This window comes from Pogonomyrmex barbatus, unplaced genomic scaffold (genome assembly GCF_055798465.1).
Source record: "Pogonomyrmex barbatus isolate J1 unplaced genomic scaffold, ASM5579846v1 scaffold7, whole genome shotgun sequence".
Taxonomy (NCBI): Eukaryota; Metazoa; Arthropoda; class Insecta; order Hymenoptera; family Formicidae; genus Pogonomyrmex; species Pogonomyrmex barbatus.
Window position 1 is genome coordinate 4102527 of NW_028297171.1, and position 26614 is coordinate 4129140.

The 26614-nt window shown below is 38.3% G+C and overlaps 1 protein-coding gene across 6 annotated transcripts in view; it reads right to left on the reverse strand.

Moving 5' to 3' along the window:
• The window catches only part of LOC105428052 (uncharacterized), a 40190-nt gene extending 34502 nt beyond the window's left edge, over positions 1-5688 (reverse strand). Inside the window, exons 1-3 of one of the 6 annotated variants that reach the window (XM_089083242.1) lie at positions 5287-5688; positions 2540-2739; positions 1370-1926 (exon numbers count right to left, since the gene is read on the reverse strand). In XM_089083242.1, coding sequence (XP_088939368.1) covers positions 1370-1682 — 313 coding nt within the window. In that variant the 5' untranslated portion in view covers positions 1683-1926; positions 2540-2739; positions 5287-5688. Of the gene's footprint in view, positions 1-1369; positions 1927-2539; positions 2740-5263 lie in introns of all 6 variants that reach the window. The other 5 variants (XM_089083241.1, XM_089083244.1, XM_089083240.1 and 2 more) reach the window with 5 other exon arrangements.
• Between the last annotated feature and the right edge of the window lie 20926 nt (positions 5689-26614).

Consider the following 26614-nt stretch of genomic DNA (forward strand, 5'->3'; position numbering starts at 1 on the left):
CGACGCCGCACCCGAGAAAATTGAAACGTTCCTATGCAGATTACATGAGGCTGCGTCTACGTATTCCCGCGCGTTGAGTAATATTTGTCGAATAGTCCTTGCTACATCATGATGTCACATCATCATCGCGTTTTTGCATTCAATGTAATATCTAATGTATTACGATAAAAAAAAGAAACATATATTATTGGATGTAAAATTAAAGTATATATCTCATATTATATTATAGAGTTTTATATTTATTTCATCATAAAGATCTATAATGAGAAAAAAATATTTAATTCATAAACATTAATTAAATTTTTTTATAGACTAATCTTTTTTTGAAAGGGAAGTTATTATTTTTTTCTGAATTTTATATCTATATTTTCTCGCTACTATTGTTGATCAAACTCGTGTGCAGTTTACGTCACTCTCTGTTTCACTAGATAAACTTGGTTTCATTGTTAAACCGCCACAATCATTTGTTACTTTCTTTTTGTGGGCTTAAGTTAAGTCACTATGTCTACTACAACTTGGTTATTCATATACGCAGTTGGGTGTGTGAATAAATAATCGGACAAGCATAGGCATGTATAGTTCTCGATCCACAAGAAAATCTCGAGAATACAAATGTTTAAGTTAACAAAAAATCCTATGATTCTAATTTACCGTTATCTTTCAGTCGCTAGATAGATAAGCATAAATAAATTGGCATGCATTTAACGAACATCATAAATGATATTTTTTTTTAGAATGGAAAAAAAGAATGTTTAAAAGCTCGCAGCTGTTTGCAAAGAAATCTCTTTCTAGTCAATCGATTAGTTGTAACACACTGCGTGCACATATGCTCTTATGCAACGTACCGCAATCGTTTTAATCCCAGATCAAATTTCCGATACAATTCCGCGAGCACAATCGATCATTATGATCGATACGTTAAGTCAAAGGCCGGAATGTGACAGGTAGTTAATTCCGTATAGCGTCTTCGTATTTCGCGATTTATTATCCATTAACCATATTTTTTCATTCTCCATATATTTTAAACTTTAAATTGTTTTTAATATAAATATTTACATTTTATTTTTAAGAGGTTTATTTTTACTTTTAATAAAATTGAAGTGTGTTCTTAAAAAATTTCATAATAGAAATTATTCTTTTTTTTTTTTTTTTTTTTTTTTTTTTTTTTTTTTTTTTTTTTTTTTTTTTTTTTTTTTAATAAAATTGAATCTAAAAGAGAATTTTAATTTTTTCCAAAATTATATGTTTTCTTCTTTTATTTAAGAAAGAAATTATTCTTAATTTAGTCTCGTCTTTTACTAAACTCATTTATGTAGAGGAGCACGAGGGTGCAAGCAAATACACACGTATTACATGAGATTGTACTCACCGGGATAGCCTTCCGGGATGACTATTTCCGGTCCCACTTTGACATCATGGCGGTAACGATGCATCAGTAGCGTGGCCGTGACTCTGAGCGATTTTTGTTGTTGCTTGTATAGCAGTATCGGCCTTCCACCGGCACCTTCGACCCTGACTACCCTTGGCAGTGAGAATCTGTCCAGGAACTCACGCAGCGGCATGAAACCACCGCCGGAACCCGCGGCCTCGGCGGTCGCCTCTCTCGAGCTCGGCAACGAGTCCTCGCCAGTTCCGGTGGCCTCGCCGCTCGACAACGTCGAAAATTCACCAGTCGACGACATCGCGACACAGTATCTCTCACAGTACTTCGCACCAAACACACCTTCGCTTCTTTGTCTTTTTTTTTTGTTCTTTGTTTCTTTTACATTTTATCACAATTTGCGTGACGAAATGTACGCGTGTTCCACGTTGTCGAAATTTTTTGTATTTTGCAAATGTCAGAAATCAGATGAATTACTTTCTGTCCGCATGCTTGATGAGAACAAGACACCGATATTTAACACGAAAATGAGTGATTGCATAATCCTATTTTTAAAAAAATTGCATTATTTCCAATCATTATATAACCTACATATTATATAACCATTTAAAAAGAAATTTTAATTTCATTCAAAAAGCTGTGTATGACTTATTTAAAACTAATATAAAAATTTAAATAATATTTAATAATTAAATTTATGTTGAGACTAAATTTAATTTATTAAAATAATGTTAGTAATTTAGAATAATAATAATAAAATTAGTGGCAGCAATTATGATTATACTATTATTATAAATAATTCAATATATAAATATTTCAATTTATAATTTAATGAAAAATTAAATTTTATAAAATATAATTATTAATTATTTGATGAAATATCTAAAACTGTATTTAAAAGTAAATTACTTTAGAGTAATTTATAATTTGATGACGAAACCTCAAGGAATTAATGCAATGCAAGCAAAGGGATGATTCTCGCAATGACCAGCTCGTTTCCTAGTCGTATGTAACGATATGCAACTAGCAACATCAGAATAAAATGCATTTTCTCATCCCTTCACCGTCATTTCAATCATCCCCGAATTCGTCATTTCGACATGACAGTCCTGACAGTGATGCGCTAACGGCAAATCGCGCAAACTAATGAGTGATTACGTTTCGGATGCCTTGACGATGATGGTGATGATGATGAATTTATGACGATGAATTTATGACGATGATTATCTTCCGTGGCATACCAGTGTGTCGCCACTGGTGTTTGTCTTTCAGATGAGCGGCTGGCTCTATGTCGCAGAGAAACGTGGGCGGAATTGCAAGGCGGCACGCTCTGCTACTTGCGAAATGTCGCTTTCCGTCTTTGAAGTCGTAATGAGAGAAATATGATATCTCGGTAAAAAAAATAAAATGCATGACAGCAAGAATGATTTATAACTATATATTATAATATTTATATAATATGTGCTATAAATATATATATAATATTTACGTACATTTTATATATATATATATATATATATATATAGTTATATGTCGGAACTAAGCAACTTGAGATTATTTTGTTGATCTTTTTAATTGATATTTTGATATGCTGTTAAACACAAATGCCAATTTTACTTTCATTTTCATCAATTTCATTTATCAATTCTGGTCGCCAAAAAGCTAACACTCTCGTACTCGGTCATTATACTTTCTCTGGACTACAGGGATTTTCGACTGTAATCCGATTCACTTTCCGATCTTGTATTCCTAGGATTTTCACATAATTAGGAACGATGATTTGTGTCTGTTAGCAACTCCGAGAGCGACATGGGATATAATTTATTCATGCTCGCTGTCATACGTAGTCCATAATGCACTTTCTTGAGTGACTTGCACCTGCGACATTCCGCAGCTACGCGCGTTCGCGGCGATATTGCGTACATCGCATACGAATGACGAGAATTAATATTCCACATATGTAAGGTATGATGCACGGGAGGACTCCGGGCATTATCCGCGATTCCGGTCATGAATATACATGAGAATGGGGAATTCTTTTTTGTGAAACCCACGAGGCTTCTTCCTCGTTATTCGCGATAAAATGTTTTCCCCCCGCAAAACTTCTGTAATCGCCATGTAATGGGGGTTTTAATTACCCGTGACCAAAGCGACCGTGACGAGAAAGATATCGTGAATTATTACGACGGCCCCGGCTGTGACGCGTACGCATCTTCATAAACCTTCGTTTTTCCGTGGTTCTCGCATCGTTTGTTTGTCTTACGGATCTCCTGGCTGTTGGTATGCCTCTTGTACACGAACAAATACTTAGTATTCCGTCCGTGTGTATAATCTTTTTCAGAAATCGCGTTTCCACCTTCCGTTGTACGCATGTATGTTTATAACGGACAGTTATATGTCGACCGAAATTTCAAAGGAACCACAAACAACCGTGACCGCAAAATGATTTCTTTTCAAGATTTTTTAATTTCACTCCATAAAACTCTATCTTTTATTATTATCGTTTACTAGTATACATTCTTCGCAATATTTATTCGATTATTCCGATAAATATCATGCTATCGAAGGATAAAACGCCTGGAAAATGGACGATTCTCCCGGGTTCGATTCCTGACTGAGATGTGGTATTGTTTATAATAAGAATTTCGTATAGAGAAGTAGGGGTAATGAATTTTTTTCGGATTTGATTATTTAGGAATATAGCTTACGTTGAAAGTTATATAGTTATATGACCTGCGTTGAAAGTTTATTAATAATAACGACACATAGTTCGCGGTAAAAACAATTATTCCGAATTTATATATAAATTTAATTGATAAAAATAAAAAATTATAGGCTACCTAAGATCCAATCCTGTCAAGTAATGCCATGTCATGTTTATTATCTCCTTCTATCTTTTCCTATTATCTGCGATTAAAAATGACATTTGTCACGACACACGTTAAGCGTAAAAATGTCCGTTTCATCAAACATAATGTAAATAGACGAGAAACTGACGAGAAACGAATCGTAAGAATTCTCGATATCAAGTAATTAAGCCGTATTCACGCAGAGTTAAGCTAAAAAGCCTCGCCGTACTTATGTGCATAATAGATCGTGCGAAGTGAAAGTGCAGATTTAGCAATTCACCCATTAGTGGCTATTCTAAGCTGCAAATGTTTTATGTTTTCCACGCGGCGTTGTGTGCATTACGAACGTTCCTGACGTAATTTTCCTAGAGAAGACCTATCGTGCCGCTAAGCACGTAACCCTGCCAGCGATTTTAATCGAGCTTATGAAAGTTTTTGCGTTACGCGCAACTTTCTAATGATATGATGATTAATTAAATACCAGGAACAAAGAGCAGAAGATTTTAATTTGTGCATAAGTTAATAACAACCTTCCGGGAGAGGATCTAGTATATTTTAGTGTAGTGAAAGTAAATCGTTCATCAATTTAACACTGAAGATTGGTTGTTATTAATTAACATTTTGCACATTTACAAAGCATAACAAACTAAAGATTAATAACTTAGGTGTAAGTTGAAAACATATTTTAATGACCATATGAAGACATTCAGTAAGATTCAATAAGAAGTATAGTCTTTTCAAATTATGGCGCTATGCTATATCTATATTATTATCTATTATCTTTTTTTAATATATATTAGAAGAAGATATATATATATATATTCTAATCTAGATGGAATCAACATTAATCATTAGTCTTTCTATTCTTAAACGTAAAGTAAACGAAGAATATATATATATATATATATATATATATATATATATATATATATATTCATTTCCATTCCAATTCTACATATACATTATTTTCCTAATTTGGGAATATGCTTGCGCTACTCAAATCAAATTCGGCCACTGTAATTATCCTTCTCACCTCGTCGATCATCGAAAACTTACAAAGCTCCGTCGTATCCATCAAAAGCGTTCATTTGTTTCACTCACGCGTGCAAACAGGACCGACGCACATGTCGAGATCACGCGATATAAAGAACTCGTATTCTTATTAGAGATCAAATAAATAACATCGCCAATTTCGAAACGAGATATTCAGAGAGATACGGGCCCAGCTAAGTTTAAATTCCCTCGCGATTCGAATGCGCGATCGAGCGGCGCGCAAATTTTCGACACGCGGACCGACGGAGATCTTCGGTGGGTCGCTCGGCTGTTCTCGGAAGGTGAGATGTATACGCCACGATCGACCCATCGATCGACCGGTCGCAGATTGCGAGAGGAGCTCGACGAGAAGCGCCCCGACACTTCGGACGAGATCGCGCGACTAAAGCTCGCAAACCGCAGAGACGCGGCGGTGCGCTAACGCCGAGCTATGTCTCCCCACTTCGTGGATCCCCAGTTCAAATAAACTGTATCGCGCAGGCTCGCGTGTACTCGAGAATCTTTCCCCGAGTCGCCAACTCTTTTCCTCCTTTTCCTACCGCGATCCCGCGACTCCCGCTTTCCTCGATCGGCCCGGAACTTCCGTTTCCGATTTCCCGTTTCGTATTTCGCGCGTAGCCAAATTCATTGCGTTGAGAACATCCCGCGAAGAACCTGTATAACGATATAATAGTTATAAATAAAGTTGCGCAAAATAACCCGTGATAATAGAATTCCCTTGTGCTTGTAAAATTCTAAGAATTCTGAATAATTTAGATCTTGTTTTAGCTCTCGATTTATTATTCGATTTTCCTGTTAAACTTTTCGAAAAACAATGGTGAAGCCGTCCAGTTTTGATTGGCGATCAAATCACGAATGCGATATTTGCTCGCGTAATTAGTGGTTGCGTATTATGCCTCGTGTGTAACCAATTACTGTGCGTTGGTACCCCGTAATTTGAAATTTCACGTTGAATTCGAAATATCCGTGATCGGTAACCTTTGCGTACACCTTTCGTGAACCCGCAAACTGGAATGCCAAGTTCGTGCGAGTCGCGCGAATTTTCGCCGTGTTGAATTTCTCACGGAACGACGGACTTGCTCGCGCGTAGGGCGCAAATATTGCCGCGTCCAGCGTCTCCCGTTGCCAGACATCCAAGACGGTCGGCAATTACAAGGACGCGCATAACAGTTAATACCGAGTTATTATAAGTATCGAGGTAAGACTCGCCGACTTAAATGACTTACGCTATGTCCGCCATATGTTCGCCGAGGCAGATGGCGTGCCACTTTTCGCGAATCCGCGAGGTGGACCGCTACACGGCGAATTGCGTAACAATGATCGCCGTCACAAATCAAAAATATCAACTTCTTTTTTTTTTTTTGCCACCACGGTTTTTGTAACTGTATCCGAATAAGTGTGTCACGCTTAACCCCTTTATTCGTTTGAAATTGGCCTCTTCTTCTGGCCGTTGCCGAGATTCGCGGACGTCGTCCTCCTTCGGACAAACTATTATTTCATTGATTTATTCGTAGCCGAGCTCAAATCGTTAGGAAACTCCATAGAAGATATGTCTTTGATGAGCAATAAATCTCAATGTTGAATGTGACTATATCATTTTCATGTAGAAAGATAGAATTCGCGATATCCTCATTTATTGTTATTTGCTGAATAAAATTAGAAAGATTGATAAAATGAGAACTTAAGTTTAAAATTTGAGAAATGATTTTATTTTCCCAAACTTAATTTAAAAATTTGTGCTTACTACACCATTGGAGAATATATGTTGAATTCAATATATATTACCATGTCCTAAATAGTCTATTCAAATTTTTGTGTTAATCTAATATTATATGTTAAATAGTAACACTGATATTATGTTAATATTTAAACAAAAAGAAATGTAATCTTAATCTTAATTAGAAGTTTACTATAAATGTACAATTAATATAATTTTTATGATGAAAGTGACATATAAGTAACGCACAGTCATCCCCTTCCTATTATGCTAAAGTAATCAACATTTCTTTTTGTAAATTTGAACATATTTGATAGATACGTATAAATTGTGCTACTTTAATATATTTTTTAAATAATTTTACATTTAAAGTTAAGCTAAAAATAAGCTTATATTTCTTAAGATCAATTAATATAGCAATATATAAATAAATTTACATACAAATATGCAGATTACCTAACTTTAACCAACAAATTTTTTCATAAAAAAAAAAAAACAAATTTTCCAACTGTGTATATTTCTACAGAAATCTTATAATTTGTTGTCGCTGAAGGTATCTCGAAAGTTTAAAAAAATTGAAAGCAAAGATGTGGCTCATGTATGTGATCTCCTGGACAAACTTCTTTGCGCTTCGTTAACAAGTACTTTCACATGCCTAGCTGCGCACGCCCAAAGCTATCCGCCCAAGCTATCCAATAATTAGCCCGGAACGCGGGATATTAATGTCTGTGTTTAAGGGAGAAACGCTGCACGAGTGTCATTGTCTCCGTAATTGTCGTTCTGCCGTGAAATGATCATTGACTCGAGAAACAGCGGATTACAGCGACGTGGTACCGAGCACTTCTCCCATTGTTTTCTCCGTGGAGCGTCATTAATATCTTTTCGTTGTGCGCCGGACCGGGTCAAAGATCGGAAGGAGGGTATCTGCCGCTATAGAATCGTCATCGACGTTTTGAATTTCATCGAGCGATCTCGGCAATCGCGTCTTACTCCTCGGCTCGATGCGCCTAGCATTTACGACCAATGCGTGACTGTCATTTTCTCCTGAACGCGCTTGCAAGCGCGTGAAAAAAACGAGCGAACGCCACGAATAAATAATCAGACGGATGATCTCAATTTCCGGTTGGCGGTCGCGATTTTTAGAATGTAAATATATAGCGTGTCGCCGTCGCATTCCTCGCGTATTGGCGACGAGAGATCACGCAGAGATCGATTTACGAGAGAATTAACATAACCGTCGTCGCGCAGTAATAATTTTTAATAATTGGCACGGCCGGCTAATTATTTCTATATCGATTCGATCGGCGCGCTTCGTTAGGTAATGACGATTTAATTTGCCGCGCACGGGGTCAATATTCCTTACCGAGCATCACGGGGCCTCTCGCGCTACCACGGATGATACACGGAAGCATGTCGTACACCGCTGCAAGACGGATGACCTTCCGAAGGTCAGCGCCTTTGCTCCCCGCCGTCGATGGATACCGGCGTACATATATGGTGTACATACATATATGGCGTATACTTCCGTCCTTTGCCTTCTCACACAAGGCGCACGACGGAAAGAAAGGCTAATTGGAATCCCCACCGACTAAATATAAAATGGCAAATCGGCGTAATGACATGGAAAAGCGATTAAATGACTTTGGCCGTTCTTCCGCGTGCGTGCCTCATCGTTACGCGATCGGAATATGCCGATCGTCGTCTTGCGGAATGAGTCTCAGGCGATTGATCAACGGTCGAGCGAAATTCGAGTCTGGAGACTGACCAGTGGTCATCGTTACGACTGTTTGCACAGGCGGATTAATCCGCGAATTGACGATCTATTGTTTCGCCAACATAAATAAACTGGTATCTCGTGATTGGAACGTAAATGCTCGTATCTCGAGACACCTCCGAGATGACTGCCGAAGGATATCTCTCCGGCCAGTTCCGCCTAATTAAAGTCAGGTAGCGGTAATCGTTGCGCTAGATTGCCTTCACGTGTACATCGTCATTTGTTATTCCCAGCTGATTATTACGCGCGTCTACAAACATAGATCGCGCTTATGTCCGAGAGAAATTGCGCAATGGAACTCTTGTTATCGTTTATTGCTAACAAATATGGATTGAGAAATCCATATTGGTAATTGTTATGCGGTTCGCGCTTAATGGCGTGATGGAGAAGATTGTTGGATAATTCTGTAAGTATGTAGGTAGCATATATTGAATTGCAATAGAATTATTTTGCGTTATTTTGCAATATATTATACATCATTCTTTTTATCGACTTCGTATAGCTACAACAACGATAATTAAATATGTTTTCCAGGAAATATAATTTGCCTTGAAACTTTATAGTTAACAACAATAAATGAAATTTTGTAATTATTAATGATTATGATTCGCGTATAGCAAAACATTAATATTTTTGCATGTATCAAATATGGTATAACCGAGGTCTGTCTTTTTTTGTTTTTTTTTTTTTTGTATAAAAGGCTTGGTTTTAAGACTCATTGATTATTCCATAAATAATTGTTAATCGTGAAGATTCTTAAAGGACGTTTCTTAATGAAAATGTCAGGGACCGAGCAAAAAGATATTGAGAGTAAGAATTATTCAATACTTATACGCCACTTGCAATTTCCATCACGGCGAAACACGTCACTTCTTGTCATCGATTTTTCGCCGTCTCTGTTGATTTGCGCTCTCCCAACGTTATACTTCTCGTCACGAACACTTCTCTTCGATCGCGTGTCGCGAAACATACTTTCTTGCACTTTACAAGTTCCTCGCGCTTTTAACATTTTCACTGGTCGAGTCGACGGGTCACCTATATGCGGGTAATTCGAATTCTGTGCCGCGTAGCAATCTCCTATCGATCTTTTATTATCTGCGGGAGTCATGCTTTTTCCAGTCCACCAGAGGTGGAACTCGTCAGTTCGCAGAAGCATTATAAAGCGATCATCTGGGCGCATTGTTGAGCCTCTCGGCTACAATTTTGCCGCGAAGATTATAGCAATTTCACCTTTTATATACAAGTGCCTACGTCGCGTTTTGTCGCGGTGGCGTTAAGAGCGTTCCAAGAATTGCCGTAAGAAAAAGGATCGGCATTGAAAACGTCGAAACTACTCGAGGAGGCTTATAAAGATATGCAATAGATCACAAGTAGCGCACTTTCTTTTCTTTAATTCATCGGAAAAAAATAATTATTTTGCAAAATCTACAAACTCACCGAGAAATTAACCGCGCGTAAATTATTCTCGGAAAAATTTTCATGAATTCCAAATAAATTCGTAATACCCGAAATTATTTGGTATTGTGCAAATGCTATAATTGAAATGCATTAGTGTTACTCAACAGTGTGTATTCACGAGCATCGCAGGTAAATGCTTGCCTTTTAAGGATCTGTCAGGAGAGACTATCGATAACCCGTAGAAATTAACGCGTTCTGGGGAATGAACGTCGAAAGGCAGATTTATGTTGACCTTCAGTATACCTTTATAGAAGCTGTACTGCAAGTAAATGGACTGGTAAACGCATGAGTCACTTGCTACTTGTACACCTTATTTACCTCACTATAATTATATGTTTAAAGATCGTTTATAAAAATTCTTGAAACGAACATAATGATAAGATTGCGCATTTCACTTTATATATCTGCATATTGGTATAAGGTTTATTTATTTAAATTCTTTTTAACCCCGTGCGTAAATATATGAATTTTTTTTTAACGTTAATAAATATGTCTCGGTCATCTTAACTGCGAAATTGCGTTTTTGCGTATATACATATTATAACTAAATATTAAGTAATAAGAATTAATTTAAATAACTAAAAGAATCATAGTAATTGAAGAAAATGATTTTATTACATTATTCTTTTTTCTTTTTTTCTTCTATTTGTTTTTAAACTTATTATTTTTATTAAACTTATTACGCGTTTATTTGAGTATGGAAAAGTAAACAGTAAAAAAATTAAATTTTTTGAAATACATAAAGGAAGAATCTTGTAATTACACAAAAACTACATCTTTTAAATATTTATTATTATTTATTAAAAGACATACACTTATATATACCTGTAATTTTCTATAATTTCTAATTTTAGTGTAATATTTTTTGTGAAATGTATTATTTTAAAAAGACACATATTGTGTGAGATATTCAGTTACGTGAAAAACGTTTAGCTACGTTAGTGATGCGGAAAAGAAAAAAAAAATCAACGTAATTGTGCATGCTATGGTCGTTTAAATCGATTGTTACAAATATCAAATTTCATATAAGAGCAAGCACGCTTACGTTATACTTCTTTACGTAATACAAAGAAAATATACGTAAAAGAGAAAGATACAACGATAATTAAAATTAAGAGATTAAAAACAAGGAGAAATAAAAAACAAGGAAGTACGGCAAAATGATCGGAACGTGATCACTCACAGAACTAATCATTCTTCTTTAACTCTGTGCTTTTGCATGATTTAATATTATTTTAATATACACTCGCAATAAATATAATTATATCAAAATGCCCAATAATGACAGTAATCAATTAAAAAGCGATGATGTAAGAGGAGATATCTTTCGAGATCCTGTTAGATTAATACCGCGGCGTGCAAATAGCAGACTTTCTTGTCGTTTCCGACGTTTCGTTTCAAACTTTACGTCATGTCAAACTCAATGTTGCTAGTGCGCGCGACGCACGTCTGTAAGAAATATCGGGGGAAAACTTGAACTCTCTCTCTCTCTCTCTCTCCACGTCGGCCGGCTGTCTCTCGCCGTTGCACTTTAACGGCGCAGCCACGCAGAAATAAGTGCAGCGGCGCGCTGCGCCGTCGTATGTGAATCGATCCGAGGCTCGCTGCGCACGATCCTTACATTCCTGCTGCAACCGATAGGTACGACCGCCATCGCGTTATTACACGGCATGCTCGATGTGTATCTGAATCGGTTATAATATAGCTTTATAATGAGAAATTGGGATTTTCTCACAAAATACACGGAACGTAATTGTTTCCTGTTCGGAGTCGCGTAACGATGGGCGGAGGAGAGGGGGGGGAGGGGGAGGAGATAGATTGAAAGTATAATCTCGCTGATCAACGGATACATTAGTTTCTCGATTAAGACGAGCCCCGAGGGTTGTATGTGTATAAAAGTATGACGAGTGTGATTTTTACCGCCTTGAAAGGTATTGTCACTTGAACGCGTTATGCGTGTTTAACTTTCTTCATATATCATTATTTGAATCGATTTTGTTAATTGGTGACGTGCACTTTATCATGGTTTGCATTTAAATGCAAATTGCGATGACGTCGTATATCTTTTTTCCTCGGTTACTCTGTAGGAAAAATGATTTTAAGTTTACGAGTCGAAAATAATGCTTATGTCTCTGCCTAACAATAAGGTAAGGTCGCGCGGGTTAATTGGTACAAGGCGACGGCAACCAACACTTTTTTTTTTTTTTTTTTCAACGTGTCGTAAAATCTCAGACGACTTGGATTTCGTAAAAGGCGCGGTGGTGACGATGGTTTCCCTTTCGTTTGTGCATTCTACGCTGCATAAGCACACAGTCGTGCATGCGTGGGCGCGCGTAACTGCACGTGCACGTGAGCACGCGTGTCGGAACGTGCTATACGACACGCTGCACGGTCAGTCGGTCCGCTCACGTGCTAATAATTCGACAAACAAAAATCGATTTGCCACACGTGAATTCCTTTAAGATTTTTAATCGCGAACAACTCGCAACGCGCATCTCGTTTTTACACAAATGTATTGTGTGTGTGTGTGTGCGCGCGCGCGCGCGCGCACGCACACATACAGGGTGTTTCAAAAGTGGAGATCAATCGCTCGGAAGGCACTGGGGATCTAAACAAGAAAAAAAGTTGGTACAAAGACATAGATCCAGAAATGCATTGTTTCTATATTGAAATTTCAAATTGCTTTGTTTTCGAAGTTTTTTTGTCAAAATTGAAAGAAGAGACGGTCCTTATAAGTTTTATAACATAATTAAAATTAAATTAAATTGCGGACTGCTTTAGCATTACACAGAATGTATCACGTAGAAATATAACATAACCGTTTTGACAGAGATCCACAGTTGTGCATTCTAAGTGCTAAAGCAACTCGCAACTTTTATTTAACTTTTAATTAATATCCCCCCAGTTATCTTCCGAGTGGCTGCCACTCTTGAAGCGCTCTGTACGCGAAAGTTTAAAAATATCCGAGAATTAATCTGAAGAAATTTATTTAACGATTGCAACGGGTCTGCGGAAACGGGGAGATAAATCAAATGACGAGCAAGAAAATGTGACGTGTACTTGGATCATTCTTGCGATACACGGGAACTTTTTGCAGGACCAAGCTGTAAATGGAGCTAATGTAAAATACCAATACGATAAATAGTAGCGATTAAATTTATGGCATACTTGCGGTAAAATTGTGCAAGCGACACAAAGCGGACGATTTTACGGCTGACAAAGATCGATGCTTTTACGTAGACACGATGCTTGCGTAATCGCGAGGAGACAGATGATCGTGAGGGATCCGAGAAGCGAATCACCTTGCTCCTTTTAAGCATTCATACATATTAAACGCCTCAATTTCACTCTCAGTCATGTACGCACCATCTTTGGGTTTCATATTCACGTTAAATTGTGCAACTGCACGATGATGCATCGCGTAAGCACATCGCCTGACCACGCTTATTTGTGCGACGTGCGTTTCATCGCAAGTTGTTTTTGGTCATTTGCCACTTTAAAACTTTCGTCTAGCCACACTCGATAACGATAAGTGAACACCGAATTTAAAATTCTACGCAGAGAAACGTTAATTGTATAGTGAATGACTTATTTGGAATAATTTCATAAACTTTTAATTATTTCTGTTTAATTAATGCGCATTAAGTGCAGGCGAAAGGAATTTATACGTGTCGTATACGTCAAATAGTTGAAATTTCTGAAAAAATTCAAGCTTCACGGACTCATTTATTCGCACCTTGAGTAAAGTAGCAACGTTATTGCGTGCGAAAACAGAGCGTAACCAGTGCGTGATGACGGTTACTCGATGCTTTTTTTTTTTTATGTAAATGCCAGGCTGTCGTCTGGTTCGTTTTTTCCTTTTACGAATATTTTACGACGGGCGAGATCTTTTGCGAAACTAAATTATATTAAAAGCGATATCGTCATTATATAATTTGTGGATTTTCTGAACAATGAGTGTTGCGCGCACGTGTGCTGCTATCGATCGATCGAATAATTCTACCTCGGCATTGTTTGCGATTTTTCCCCATTGAACGGAGATAATTTGAAACACCCTGGCTTTATGAGTATCGTTGAACGAGTAAGGAATGTTTCTAAATACCGGTTACAATCAATGGTACGCTACGCGTGCGCGGTTCATTATTACTTCGTAGGATACAAGATTTACAAGCCGTTCATTTGTGATGCAAGTCTAAGTCATTAAATATACTTGGCTATTTTTCGTACGCGATATTTTCAGAATTCGAAACACGTGCCGAGGTATCTCAATCTTATCTAAAAGTTAACTCTTTTTACATTTGAAAAACATTTGGAATCGTTCACAATTTATATTTCGTAGTATAGTAACATTTCAAATTATGCATTATTGTAATATTGTTTTATTTTTTATAACGCAAATGAAATTAAGAGCAAGTGAGAGTCAATTAGTACTGGGAATTTTAAGTCAATAAGCCTTTAATATATAATATGTATGAATATTCATTAAATAAGTTGGAAACATATCCAGATGTTAACAATGCAAAAATAAAGTAAACGTTTTGGCTCACATTTGAGCCATTTTCAGCACAAAGAGAATGTGAGTAAATAGAATGATATCTAAGTATCATTTTATCCATATTCTTTTTGCATTGAAGATGGCTCAAATGTTTGCTTTATTTTTCTATCTTGTTAACATCTGGATTGTTACATGTTTCTAATTAACTTACTTAATAAATGTTCAGGAATACATTAAAAATTTATTAAAATTCTATGCACTAGTTATCGCGTTAACTCATTTACCTTTTACTTCTTTTGCGTTACTTTTTCTATCTCGAGAATTCGTTACATTCGATTTAATTTTTTAATTTTTATGATACAGGATATAAACATATTGAATATTGTTTTGTGATAAATTGTTAATGAGGCTTCGGCAGGAAGTGCATAATGGTATTACATAGTAGTATAAGTAATTCTTTGAAGTCGCCAAGTTAATCAAACGGAAAGTGAAATCACGATAGGAGCTATGAAAGTTTATCGCTGCAGGAAATTAATGTCGCGATCGATAAAGATCGATCGCGCGAGTTCGACGCACGGATCGGCGTATTTGTCATAGCGCAAATCGGCAATCACATTGGCAATCCCATTGACACCTTCGTGATCGGTCGGCCATGTTCCGCGTGCCCTGCGTGTCTGGTGATCAGAGTACCGTGCAATTCCGTTTCTAAGATCGACGGAATATATCCGCGACCGGGTTGCGTTGTGTACGGTGCCGGTTTTATATATCGCCACGCACCGGACGGACACGCATTACCAACACGCGCGCCGCGCATTAAATTACGCGTATCCGTGTCAAACGCGTCGTTACGGAATTGCTTATAAACCGTTAAAAACGGCGGATGATGCCGTCGTTTGACGATTTTTCTTCCAATCCGCCGACAGGAGCCGAACGATCGAGAGTACGGTAATGCTCATTGACGATATCTATGTCGCGTAAAATTTTCCTGATCTTCGTCGATTTTGATCGTAAAGAACGAGGAATGCGCCTTCTTTAGCGAAAATTTCGTGCGGCGTTAACTTTTCAATTCTCTTTATCCTCTCGAATAATTTAGGATTGCGCGTTTGCGCACTAAATGAAATGCAACGGTCGAAAAAAAAGAATAAAAACTTTTGAAAATAAGACGCAGAAATATATTTTTGATTTTTTTTTGTTTGTATTGTATTTCGTATTTTATATTTTGATGTATTAGCCGGTGTTCGCGAGCTCGAGTTTAACGCGTTTACCAGAACCCGGCGATTTTACGACATCGCGCGACATTCTCGTGCGCACATTTCGATGCCGCGTGCGTCGTAAAACCGAACGGTTGCCTAATGTTACGATATCGCGAATCGCGCGGGAGATCTCGGTTTAATCGCGAGGCCGGCGGTTTAATCGCGGGATGGTGCAATAATCCCGTGGGAAACATCTCTACGAATGTCCAATTCGTATCGGGGCTCGCGGGGAATTCGAGTCCTCGAGTGAATGATCTCGCGAGTCATCCTGGCACCGCGTCCGTCGCATAGATCGTTGGACAAATGACGGAAATGATCAAGGGGAGTGTACGTGTGTATGTTGCAATAATGCGGGATATGATAAGGACTCGCTTCCTGGTATAGAGGAGGGGGGAAGGAGGGAGGAATACTTCGGGAACCGATATGCACCTCGCGCTGTTGTTTTGCAGCCGAATATTTGAGAGACGGTCGTTAACACCTCGTATATCGCCGGCTGTGCCGTGAAACGATTTGCCAGATACGTTGCGTAATTGTTATAATAAACGATCCTTATTATCATAGTGAGGCGCGCAACAGACGGGGCGTGAAAGAAACGGTAATTACGCTCCCGCGATACGCGTTAAGCCGAGGCCATCGTTGCATCCGGAAACGACCGGCCGTAAGTCGCTTATTCAACCGATAATTTATTTGCTCTCAATTAAACCTCGTTGGTAAATATTGTGTTACGTGGAAAACTCGCGTCGTATTTTTCAAGAATTATTCACTCGCGGAAAAGTATAATGAATTATGAGAACTTCTTAAGGATAGGATTAACAATGCGCATAATTTTTCTATTAGATAAATGTAATTTTAAATATATGTTAATATATGTGCGTATTATATATTTTCTTGTACATTTACTATATCATATCATGTGTAGTACGAAAAGATTAAGGTATAGGTAGGTATTAATCTTAATATTGTATCAGGCACGGTTTTCGAGTGAGATAAAAATTTAAAAAATACGTATTCTTGAATGTTTTTTTTTCTGTTGTAAAATATTTAATTATTATATGAGATTTTGGTAGGCAAAATTTTGCTCGCTTTTCACCTCGTGTTCCGCCTTCTTTTCCGAGCACGATGCATTTTTCTCAGTTGGTGCCGGACATGCAACGTTATGTAATAATAATAATAATAAGCCATCCTCGTAGTATCAACCGTGAAAGCAACGAGAGGTTATTATTATTATTAGCGGCGCACGCGGCTCACAAAAGTACAGAGGAAAACGTCATCGTGAAACTATTATCTAATGAAAATAAAATAACGCACACACAGACGTCGTCGTTTGACCGTCGCGCCGCTAAATCGGAAGAAAGTTTGCCGACCTCGCCACGATATCGCAACGCGAAACGCACGAAACACGTTTATGCAAGAACTCACGTTTTACGCTTGAGGAACGCATAACGGGTAAGCCTGAGAGTTATTGATTTCTTTCTATTTTTAACGATACGTATCGTTGCGTGAACGATACGCACGAGAAGTAATATTAAGAAGTAATTTTAATTGTAAAACTTCATGATTTGCAAACTTGCAGATCATCATTTTATTATATTTAGATGAAGCAAGTCAGTTTTGTCAAATGAAGATATCGCTTATCTCAAATGTCAAATATTTTTTTTTTAGAAAGTTCCACATTTGAGATAATGATAAAACGAAAAAAGTTTATTACACTTTCCTGTGATAAAAGATATAGAAAAGATAGTATCGTTTATCAAATAATAAGAAAAATATATCTTTTACTTTAACAACAAACATCTATTTTAGCGAGTACATTTTGATTAAGATTAAACTTGCGTATATAATTATTTATGCATAACAAGTCAGGTTTACTCATTGTCGATAATAGATTTATTTTACGATGCGTGGATGCCAAAGCTAGTAGTTAGTAATAGATTTACGTTCGTTGCCGACAAAGTGGTGGAACCTCGATTTTAATTACTCGGTCTAAAGCGCTCATTAGCTTCGCTCAATTATAACAAGGAGAAATGAGGAAGTGGAATAAAGTTAACGCCAATCGCTCGGATCCGATATTGCTGGGCATCGTTGCAGCTAGTCATCGGATTTCATTTGTTTATCGCCTCTACTTGTAATGACAAGCAGATATTGTAAATGTCATAATACGCTACTTTAAAAGGCGCTGAGTTGCGTCACTCAAGACAGTGCGGTCTAACGAACAAAAATGTTGTACAGATTATAAATCGCAGGATATTTTCTCCGATTCGAAATGAGTTAATGAATTAACACGCAAGATTGGATTATACCGACCGGTGAATTTTATTAATACCAACGCGCTTCGTATCTAAACGCATCGTAGGGAATCATTACGTTAAAAATATTATTTTCTACCGTAAGGTAAGCCCACTCTCGTAACTTTTGACAAAAAGGCTAAACGGAGACCGAAAGCTATCGAGATCCTTCAGATTGAAACCGAGAATTGCCGCGTGGGCGTACGAGTGCTGACATATATCGGAGACAATGTAGCGGAGGCAACATTGCCGCGCATTGGCGTAACCGGCTCCGATATGAATGCGAACACTTTCGCCGCATCTCTCCGATCGCGAGAGGCGATTCGCAGACGAGCGAGCCCCGGACGATGGAGACGTATACGAAATGTGGCCGATGTCCCCGCGAATCTCGTCACGCGAGTGCCATTATGATCCGGTTTAGAGCCACGTCCGTGGAATCCAGGTAAAGCGAGTCCCCGCGCGGGAATGAAACGTTCTCGCTCGTTTAACGGCAACAATCGCGTTCTCACTTTCGATAAACCGCTCGTAAGAAAACCGCACGGACATAAATAACAACCCGCCCGGTACCTGGTGCGCGCGGGGTGGAGGAGAAGAGGGGAAGGTCCTTAGAGCGCGCGTCGCCGCACGCAACGATGGACCCGCTGCGTGCGCGCTGCGTTTATCCTGCGTGCACATATCGATTTGCACACGCGAGAAATTCCTAGTTAATGCCATAACCTGTCGGTGAGCGGATATACGCTTTGTGGACGTAAATTATAAAGTGTAATTTTTAGGGAAAATGAATATTATTGTTGTGTATTTCAAAGGGATAATATTTGTGTGATGTTATGACTTTTCCATGGGCATATTGTGAAAGCTTTAAAACTAATATAAGTATTGAATAGTATTATCCTGTATGATTGGAATTATATCATCTTATTGCTTAAATATCACGAAATCAATAAAAATTTTTGATTAGTTATTTATTTGGTTGGTTTGGTTATTTATTTCTCAATAAACGTGTATGCTTGATTAAATGTAATAATTTTCTATTCTAAATTTAAATTTTTCCTTCTAATTTTTTACAATAATTATTCATTTTTATTGCGATGTGATATCGCATTTTCTAATAATATAACTATTCAAGAACTATCAGATGTAAATCTTAACATGACATGACATGACATCATTTCCGACGATGTCTCTATTGTTGATGCACACACATCGTTCGCGATTTTGCGAGGTGAGGAAAAAATGTAAACGCAAAATGTATCGAAAGCGATCGTAGAGCTCGTAGAAAAATTCAAACCTGTCAGTCGAAAAGTTCAAATAGCTCGATGAATGTATTAGTATTTTCGCTATCGTTCTTTGTCGCGAGCAATAATGGCTGCGCAGGAATTTGGTTACCACACTCGACAAGACGGAGATTTTCCATCCGTCCGCCCGTCCGTCCTTCCGAGTGACCTTATTACGACTCCCCTGGGAGTTTATCAAAACGCGCAACTATATGAAAAATCAATTATCCAGATTAACGTCGCGAGATAAGGCCTATTATGCCGCCGTTAAATCTTAATTATGTTCAACGTCTGCGCTCCCATTCCGTGTTCCGGAATAGCGCTGTCGGCTACGCTCTCCTGCGGCTCGATGCTGTGAAACATCACCATTATTATTAAGCTGGGCAACGACGACATCTTGCTGCCGCATCGATGCCGGATGATAGCCTGATCACGATAAGAACAAGCTCCGGCTGCGGGCGATTATAGACGAGAAAAAATCGCGAAGAGAGAAAGAGAGATAGGTGGATGAGAAGCGTTTATTAACGTTCTGAGGCAAACGCTACATTGTCTCTCTTTATTTTTATTACTATAATGTTTAAAGAAAAGAAAAATACGATGAAAATAAGAAAGAAATAAAAACAAAAATAACAAAAAATTATAATAATGAAAATAATATAGAGAGACAGAGTAGCGTAAAATGTGACGGATTTAGAGATCTGATTCGTCTAGCCATGCTACAGGTGACAGAAGAGTTTCCAGAAGAGTTTGAAAAAGCAAAGTGATTCAAATATCTTGATGATAATAGAGAGTGTTCTATAGGAAGGGCGCAACATATATTGGAAAATGGAAGTACAAGTATAAGAACAAATACAAGAAGGAGGCTATTTTAAAATTAGCGAAGCATTTATTCAGACTTTGTCTTTATCTTAGATTGCGATTATCAAATTTCGACTATCCAATTGACTTGAAAAAAAATATGTCCATCGTAAAACATATTGCATAGCAATCTTACTGTACCGTTTTTCCGTTCATTCGAACAAATATACACACGAAACGAAAGCCGCAATAGGATCAGGAACAGAGAAGGAAAGAGAGGGAGAGTAAAGAAAAACCAAAAAGGAAGAACGGGCCAAAGAGGCGCAAATTCAAACTGATCGCGTCGTGATTGGCTCTATTCACGCGGCCGACGTTTGCGGTCTTTTCTGATCCATTGATCGATGGATCGTGGATTTGTCCGTCCGATATCTGGCCGAACGCGATCCGTCTTTCTTTCTAGAGCCGCACGCGTGCTCCTTCATTGCCGCACGCATGCACACGCGTGTCGACGCATCGCATTCGGTATGCATTTCAGTCGACGAGAGAGAGAGAGAGAGAGAGAGAGAGAGAGAGAGAGAGAGAAGGGGGGAGAAAGATCGCGTATTGTAGGCTGTGCTGTACTCGGGCGAGGTTCTCAAATCCCCGACGACGAGGCTTAAATCAATCACCGTAATTAACGTGCGCTTTGAATCTACCGCTAGAATGTAGATTATAGTTTCTTTATTCAGACGATAGGATACGCCCATTCGCGCTTGCTCGTCGTATCGGTTAATGTCGATACCGTTCGTCGCATTGATTGCAGTCAAAAATATGGAAGGCGATGCCCAGTTAATTAGAGCGTAAGTTCCGCAATCCACCCGCGTTGAGCATTATGCAAAAAATCGCAAATATTATATCGATTTATTTTTAGTTCTTCAATACGTGGAATATATTTATTCTTAGAAAAAAAGTAAGAATTTTATTTTAGTATTTTTACGCTTTACTATCCTTAATTTTTAAATTACACTATACTATTATGAATCTTGTATGAATCTATATAAATTCCGTAGAGCAAAACAATAAAGGCGACTTGTAATTATTTCAACGTGTCAAAGTTATTATTAGCTATCTGGAGGTACTACGATACGCCGACTAGCAAAAATGCGCGATCGATTTCTTTCGCGATATACTTGCGAGTATCTAAAATTTATAGCAAGTATCTCTCGTGCGAGCTGGTGATTAATCTTTCGACCTAAAATTAATATAGACGCTGCAAATAATCGGTCGCGCTCCGATAATCCCGAGATGCGAATAATCGCTAACAATAAATTATGTAAGTTATAAAAATCCAAATTTTGATCGAGTCAATCGAGTGTCAATTTATATGTTGATGAAACATGCTTTCGATTTTCGAACGATCGAAGGAATATGAAACTGACTTTTATTGTTCCGCGCTTCTCGTGGACGCGCTTAATAACATTGAATTATTATTACGCATGCTGTGATTTCAATTGCAGTTGTGTCAATGCATCGCACTTACGATTAATCGCACGATGGCTGGATTAACGTAACGATTTACATCCGTTTACATCCGCCGGACGATATGTGTACATAACTAATAGGAGACCGCGCGGACCAAACGGTAGTAATCTAATTTTACGTTCGTAACAGAGGGAAACGTTGGACAGTGGCGTTGCGTGATCTGGGCGTCTACGTAATTATCTCGAAAATAGGCGTGACAATGCTAACGCCGAAAGATGGTAATGAGACCATTATTTCGCTACACTTTCGCTCCTGCGAAAGACGGACGCGCACGCACTTCTGAGCACAAATAACCGTTACGCAATCGAGTCCAGGGTTTTATTTCGTCCTTGCCAGCAACGCGCGTATCCAAGGCTCGCGGATCTCTTGACTTCTTTGTTAAATTAAATTAAATCACGCTATATTCGCTCATTATTTCTTGCCGTGCCGCGGTGTATTCAAGGTAAAGCGAGCCATTATTGTTCGAGCGCTCGCGCTTCGAGTTCTATTTCCCTCCAGCGATCCAGTTTCCTTACCCTCGCGCGGAACGGTATTTTAAGGCGGTCGAGAAAAAGAAAGAAAGAAAAAAAAAACAATCCTCCGCAACTCCGCTGATACTCATCACTGTATTTCACACGTGGCGCGAAGGAGGGAAAAAAGAACGTGCAGATTTTTCGCGAGTTAACATCGGTCTGTCGCCCTTCGGGATAACTGTAATCCCTAGTCCATTCTTCGGGCGCATGAACCGTAACCGACGGTTGACAAGCTTATCAAATTGCACGCCTATTTGAGATTCTCATTACACGCATTACAATGGATGACGCGGTGATATCTATCATTATGCACACACATACACACTCACACACGAGGATCGAGAAAGGCCGGTCAGTGCTTTCATCGAATAGCGCGTGTGCACGCGAAAACTCGACTCGCGGGGCCGTTGTATAATGATGTAATGAAAAGACGTTTGAAAATCGACTTGATAGGCCATGAATGTAAATCAATGATCGAGTCGTCACAGATGGTTTTTTTTTTTTGTTGATAAGAAAAAAATACTTTTTATATTTTCTCTCCTTCGAGTTACATATTTTTACATGCGGAATTGCGAAATATATTTTGCATCTTTAATATCTACAATGTGATTTTTCAAATGTTTTTCCGTTTATCTTGTATGTAAAAATGAAAAAAAGAAAAAAAATCTCTGGACATATATAAAATTACGGAGCAAACTTTAACGCGTTTAACATCTCGCATCGGACGATTAATATGGCTCCGTGCAAATCTAATCGATATCATGCACAAGAATCAACATTTTCATACGCTGATTCTACGCTGATCAAATCAGTTGGAAACTCGAATTTCATTAATTCCATCGAGTTGGCTATAACATCTAAATACTTGGAAAACAGCGATTATGGCTCGATAGCTTCAGTTATTTATCTATTAGCTATTCCTACCAGGATATTTCAAGGCGTCTTGTTATGATGATTCTATTGGAGAGAAAATACGGAAAAACTTATCGTGTGTCTTAACATTAGAAAGCTGTCTTTCCGACGTTTAAACATGTCGCTAAATCCAGTTAAATCTTACTTCAAACTCGCATCAGCCAATTGCTGTATCTACGCTAAAGGATGCAAATATGATTTTTCAACGAGTTAGCTAAAGCTTGTTGCAAAAATATATATAGAGAAATTGATGTTACAGGCAAGAAAACGTGATAATTCTAAAGTCCTTAAAGACTTTTGTTCTTTAATGCATATTTACATAGCACTTTCCATTCCTCACTCGCTTCTAGATCCGTTTGCAAATAGATTGTGCCTGGTCGTACACGTGCGGACACGCCGGTGCGTATTCACGTGCACGGCCACGTGTGGCGGGTCCGCGTGCAAACGCGTGCAACGCGTGCACCCGCGTGTATTTGTCCCGCTCATATGGTCTTAAACGGCACCATCATTGCTCTCAGCAAAACAAGTGGTCTAGCCAGTCCACGAGCAAATTACCCACACTTATTCCTCGACTAGGTAAGTAAGCGAGCAGCCAGGACGTCTTCATCCCGACATCGCCGGATTGCTGTTGCTGCAGCTGCAGTCAGCTGCATCACTCGCGTGCGCACTCGCGGGCTTGCGCGCCAGCCTGTCCCGTTGCTCAGCCGGACACGATTTTTCCGGTCTCACGCACGATCGATTCCATCGATAATTATCGACGCCATTTCTGTACCCGTGACGTGCCTCCTTCATCTCCGACGAGTCGCGTCATGAATCTGCATGACCCCTCTCAGGACGCTGACCCGCGTATTTTCGATCGCGAGCTGAACATCGAGTGTCCTTACGTGATCAATGACGATTCGGGCAAACTGAATATTTCTTTAGGACCTTCAAATAATTCATAATGACATAATTATTTATTCGTTAAAAACTTATAATTGAAATGTAAAAAGAAATATAAACCAATGGCTCTCGAAATGTACAAAAAAGTAATATGAAATTAAGGTTAATAAGAGTGAAACACTGTTGCCGGTGCGTAATTATTTTTTAAAACTTAATTTATTATAATAGTATTTCAACTGTAAGCGTACATCGAACGCATCATTCTTGAGCCACCCTCAACGAATATATAGGAGTATGTGAATATAGATAAAAGAAAAAAAAACGGCAAAGAGCGGAACTTATTATTAATAAAAATAAAAATATGAGAATATCGGGAGAACTTTCTTACGAAATTTGTCTTTGGGAAGTAAGTTATATCTCGTGCGAATGCATTCGGGTCGTGTTCACGGATGACGCGTAAAGTTCCTCCCACGGGTCCCGGTTTTAGCGATTTATCTCCCGCAATCCTGTTATTCCTTTGGTCGGCGATCTCGGTAAATATCGCGATCGGCGCGATAAAGCGGCACCTTTCGCGGCAACAATACCGGCATTTTGCTCCCTTTGAGCGCGAAGCAGCAACCGTCGTCTAAGCGAAGTTCGCGCAACGGTGTCCACGCGAGTAGCGTGCGAAACCACGACAGGAATTAATGGACCATTCCATTTTGCTAGAACTGAGTAATAACTGGAAACCGCGCGCGTTTGTATGTGCGCGCACGTACGTCATGTGCATGTGCGCGTTTCACGCTGATAAATTCCGCGCGAGTCGCGCGAATCATCCGCTACAAATCTGTGCGACGTTTTAATCCTGAGCTTTACGATAATAAACCAAGCGAGATACAAGATAACGTGGATATTTACCACGTTAAATACCTAGTGTTCACCATGCGAAATTGACGATCGTTTTTTTCCGGCCGTGTGATCGAAAGTATTAATAATGCTTAGCGGCAAAATTAATTACGGCAAAAACTTCGGCGTGATACTAGGAAAATTATACTTCGCGGACTTCATTTTTGCTTTATAAACGGTGATTATGTCAAACAGACTCGGTACTTTGTCCGAACTTTTTAGATTCTTTTTACACTCGGACCGTTATGCTTCGTAACTCCGTTCAGCAGTATTCAAGCTAGGGTAGCCGTGTAATTTTTTTTTAACGTCAAACAGATCTTAATACTGCGAAGTTTATTTTTTTTCTTTCTTTTTTTTTTCTTTTTTTTTTTTCTTTGCGGTGGCATGCACGTGAGAACGATTTTCCTCCGTTTGAAGGAAGAGTAGCCTCTCGGTGCGGCGCAGAAACGTGGCCGTCGCCGAGGAGAATATTATCCCAGCCCAGTGCTAGAAACGTGCTCCCACATTCCTCGCAATCAGTCCAGTGTGTATACCTGTTTCTGATTCCGCCGTACTACGCGGATAAAACATTCGCCCGGTTGGACCTGAATGCACGACCGCATTCGCTGAATCGATCCGACAGTGCCCATTTAGAGACCAGTCCATCACAAACTTGTCATCGCGATAGAAACGAAACTCGCGGAAACAATACGTTCTATTATATTGTAACGCTTCAGTGTTTATAATTATCGCACATTTATAAGTCTGACAATCGAATGAGACTTTCAATTTGCATATATTTTTGAATAAATTAAAATTTTTTCTTCCCAATTTTGAGAAATAATACTCACGTAAACCCATATTGATGAAAATATTCAGAAATCTTTGACGTATTTGAATATTTAATAATTTATTTTTAGACATTTTTTTGATATTTGATACATTACATGACATTTTTATTGCTCATTGTCGTAGGCATACTTATTGAATCTTACAGGAATCGCGTGAAATATTTAACGCGATTATTTTGACATAGGTAAGATAGATTGAAAACTGTGTTTATAGGTGCGATATGAAATTATTTTCTTGCATCTTGCGCGATACTTTCTTAGCTGAGTTACTTGATATTACTGACGATAATTCGCACGTGCAGCCAAGCATATCAATGTACCTTCTCTTAAAGACTCCATGAATTTCAGTGCACATATTGCGATGTACAGTTGTAAAAGGGTATTTAATTTTGAAATTGATATTAGTTTTCAAAACTATTTTTCTCCGAGAATAAATTTTACGTGTAAAACATTTTATTTTAAATTTTCTATTTGTTCTTTTATAAAGAATCTCATTGATTATTAATTCGAAGATACTTTATATTATTTATTAATCTTTAAAAATATTAATTGCGTGTTATATAGATAAGTGTACACGTGTATCAAGTAATAATATTTTACATAACTGATAACGCGTTCAAATAGAATATTAATTGACACCTATTAGCATCAAATATCGCGATACAATTAATAAGCATGAAAATATTTTAGTCGGTTGTCAAAATAATAAATTCTTTCTTAATTTTGTTAGAGAGT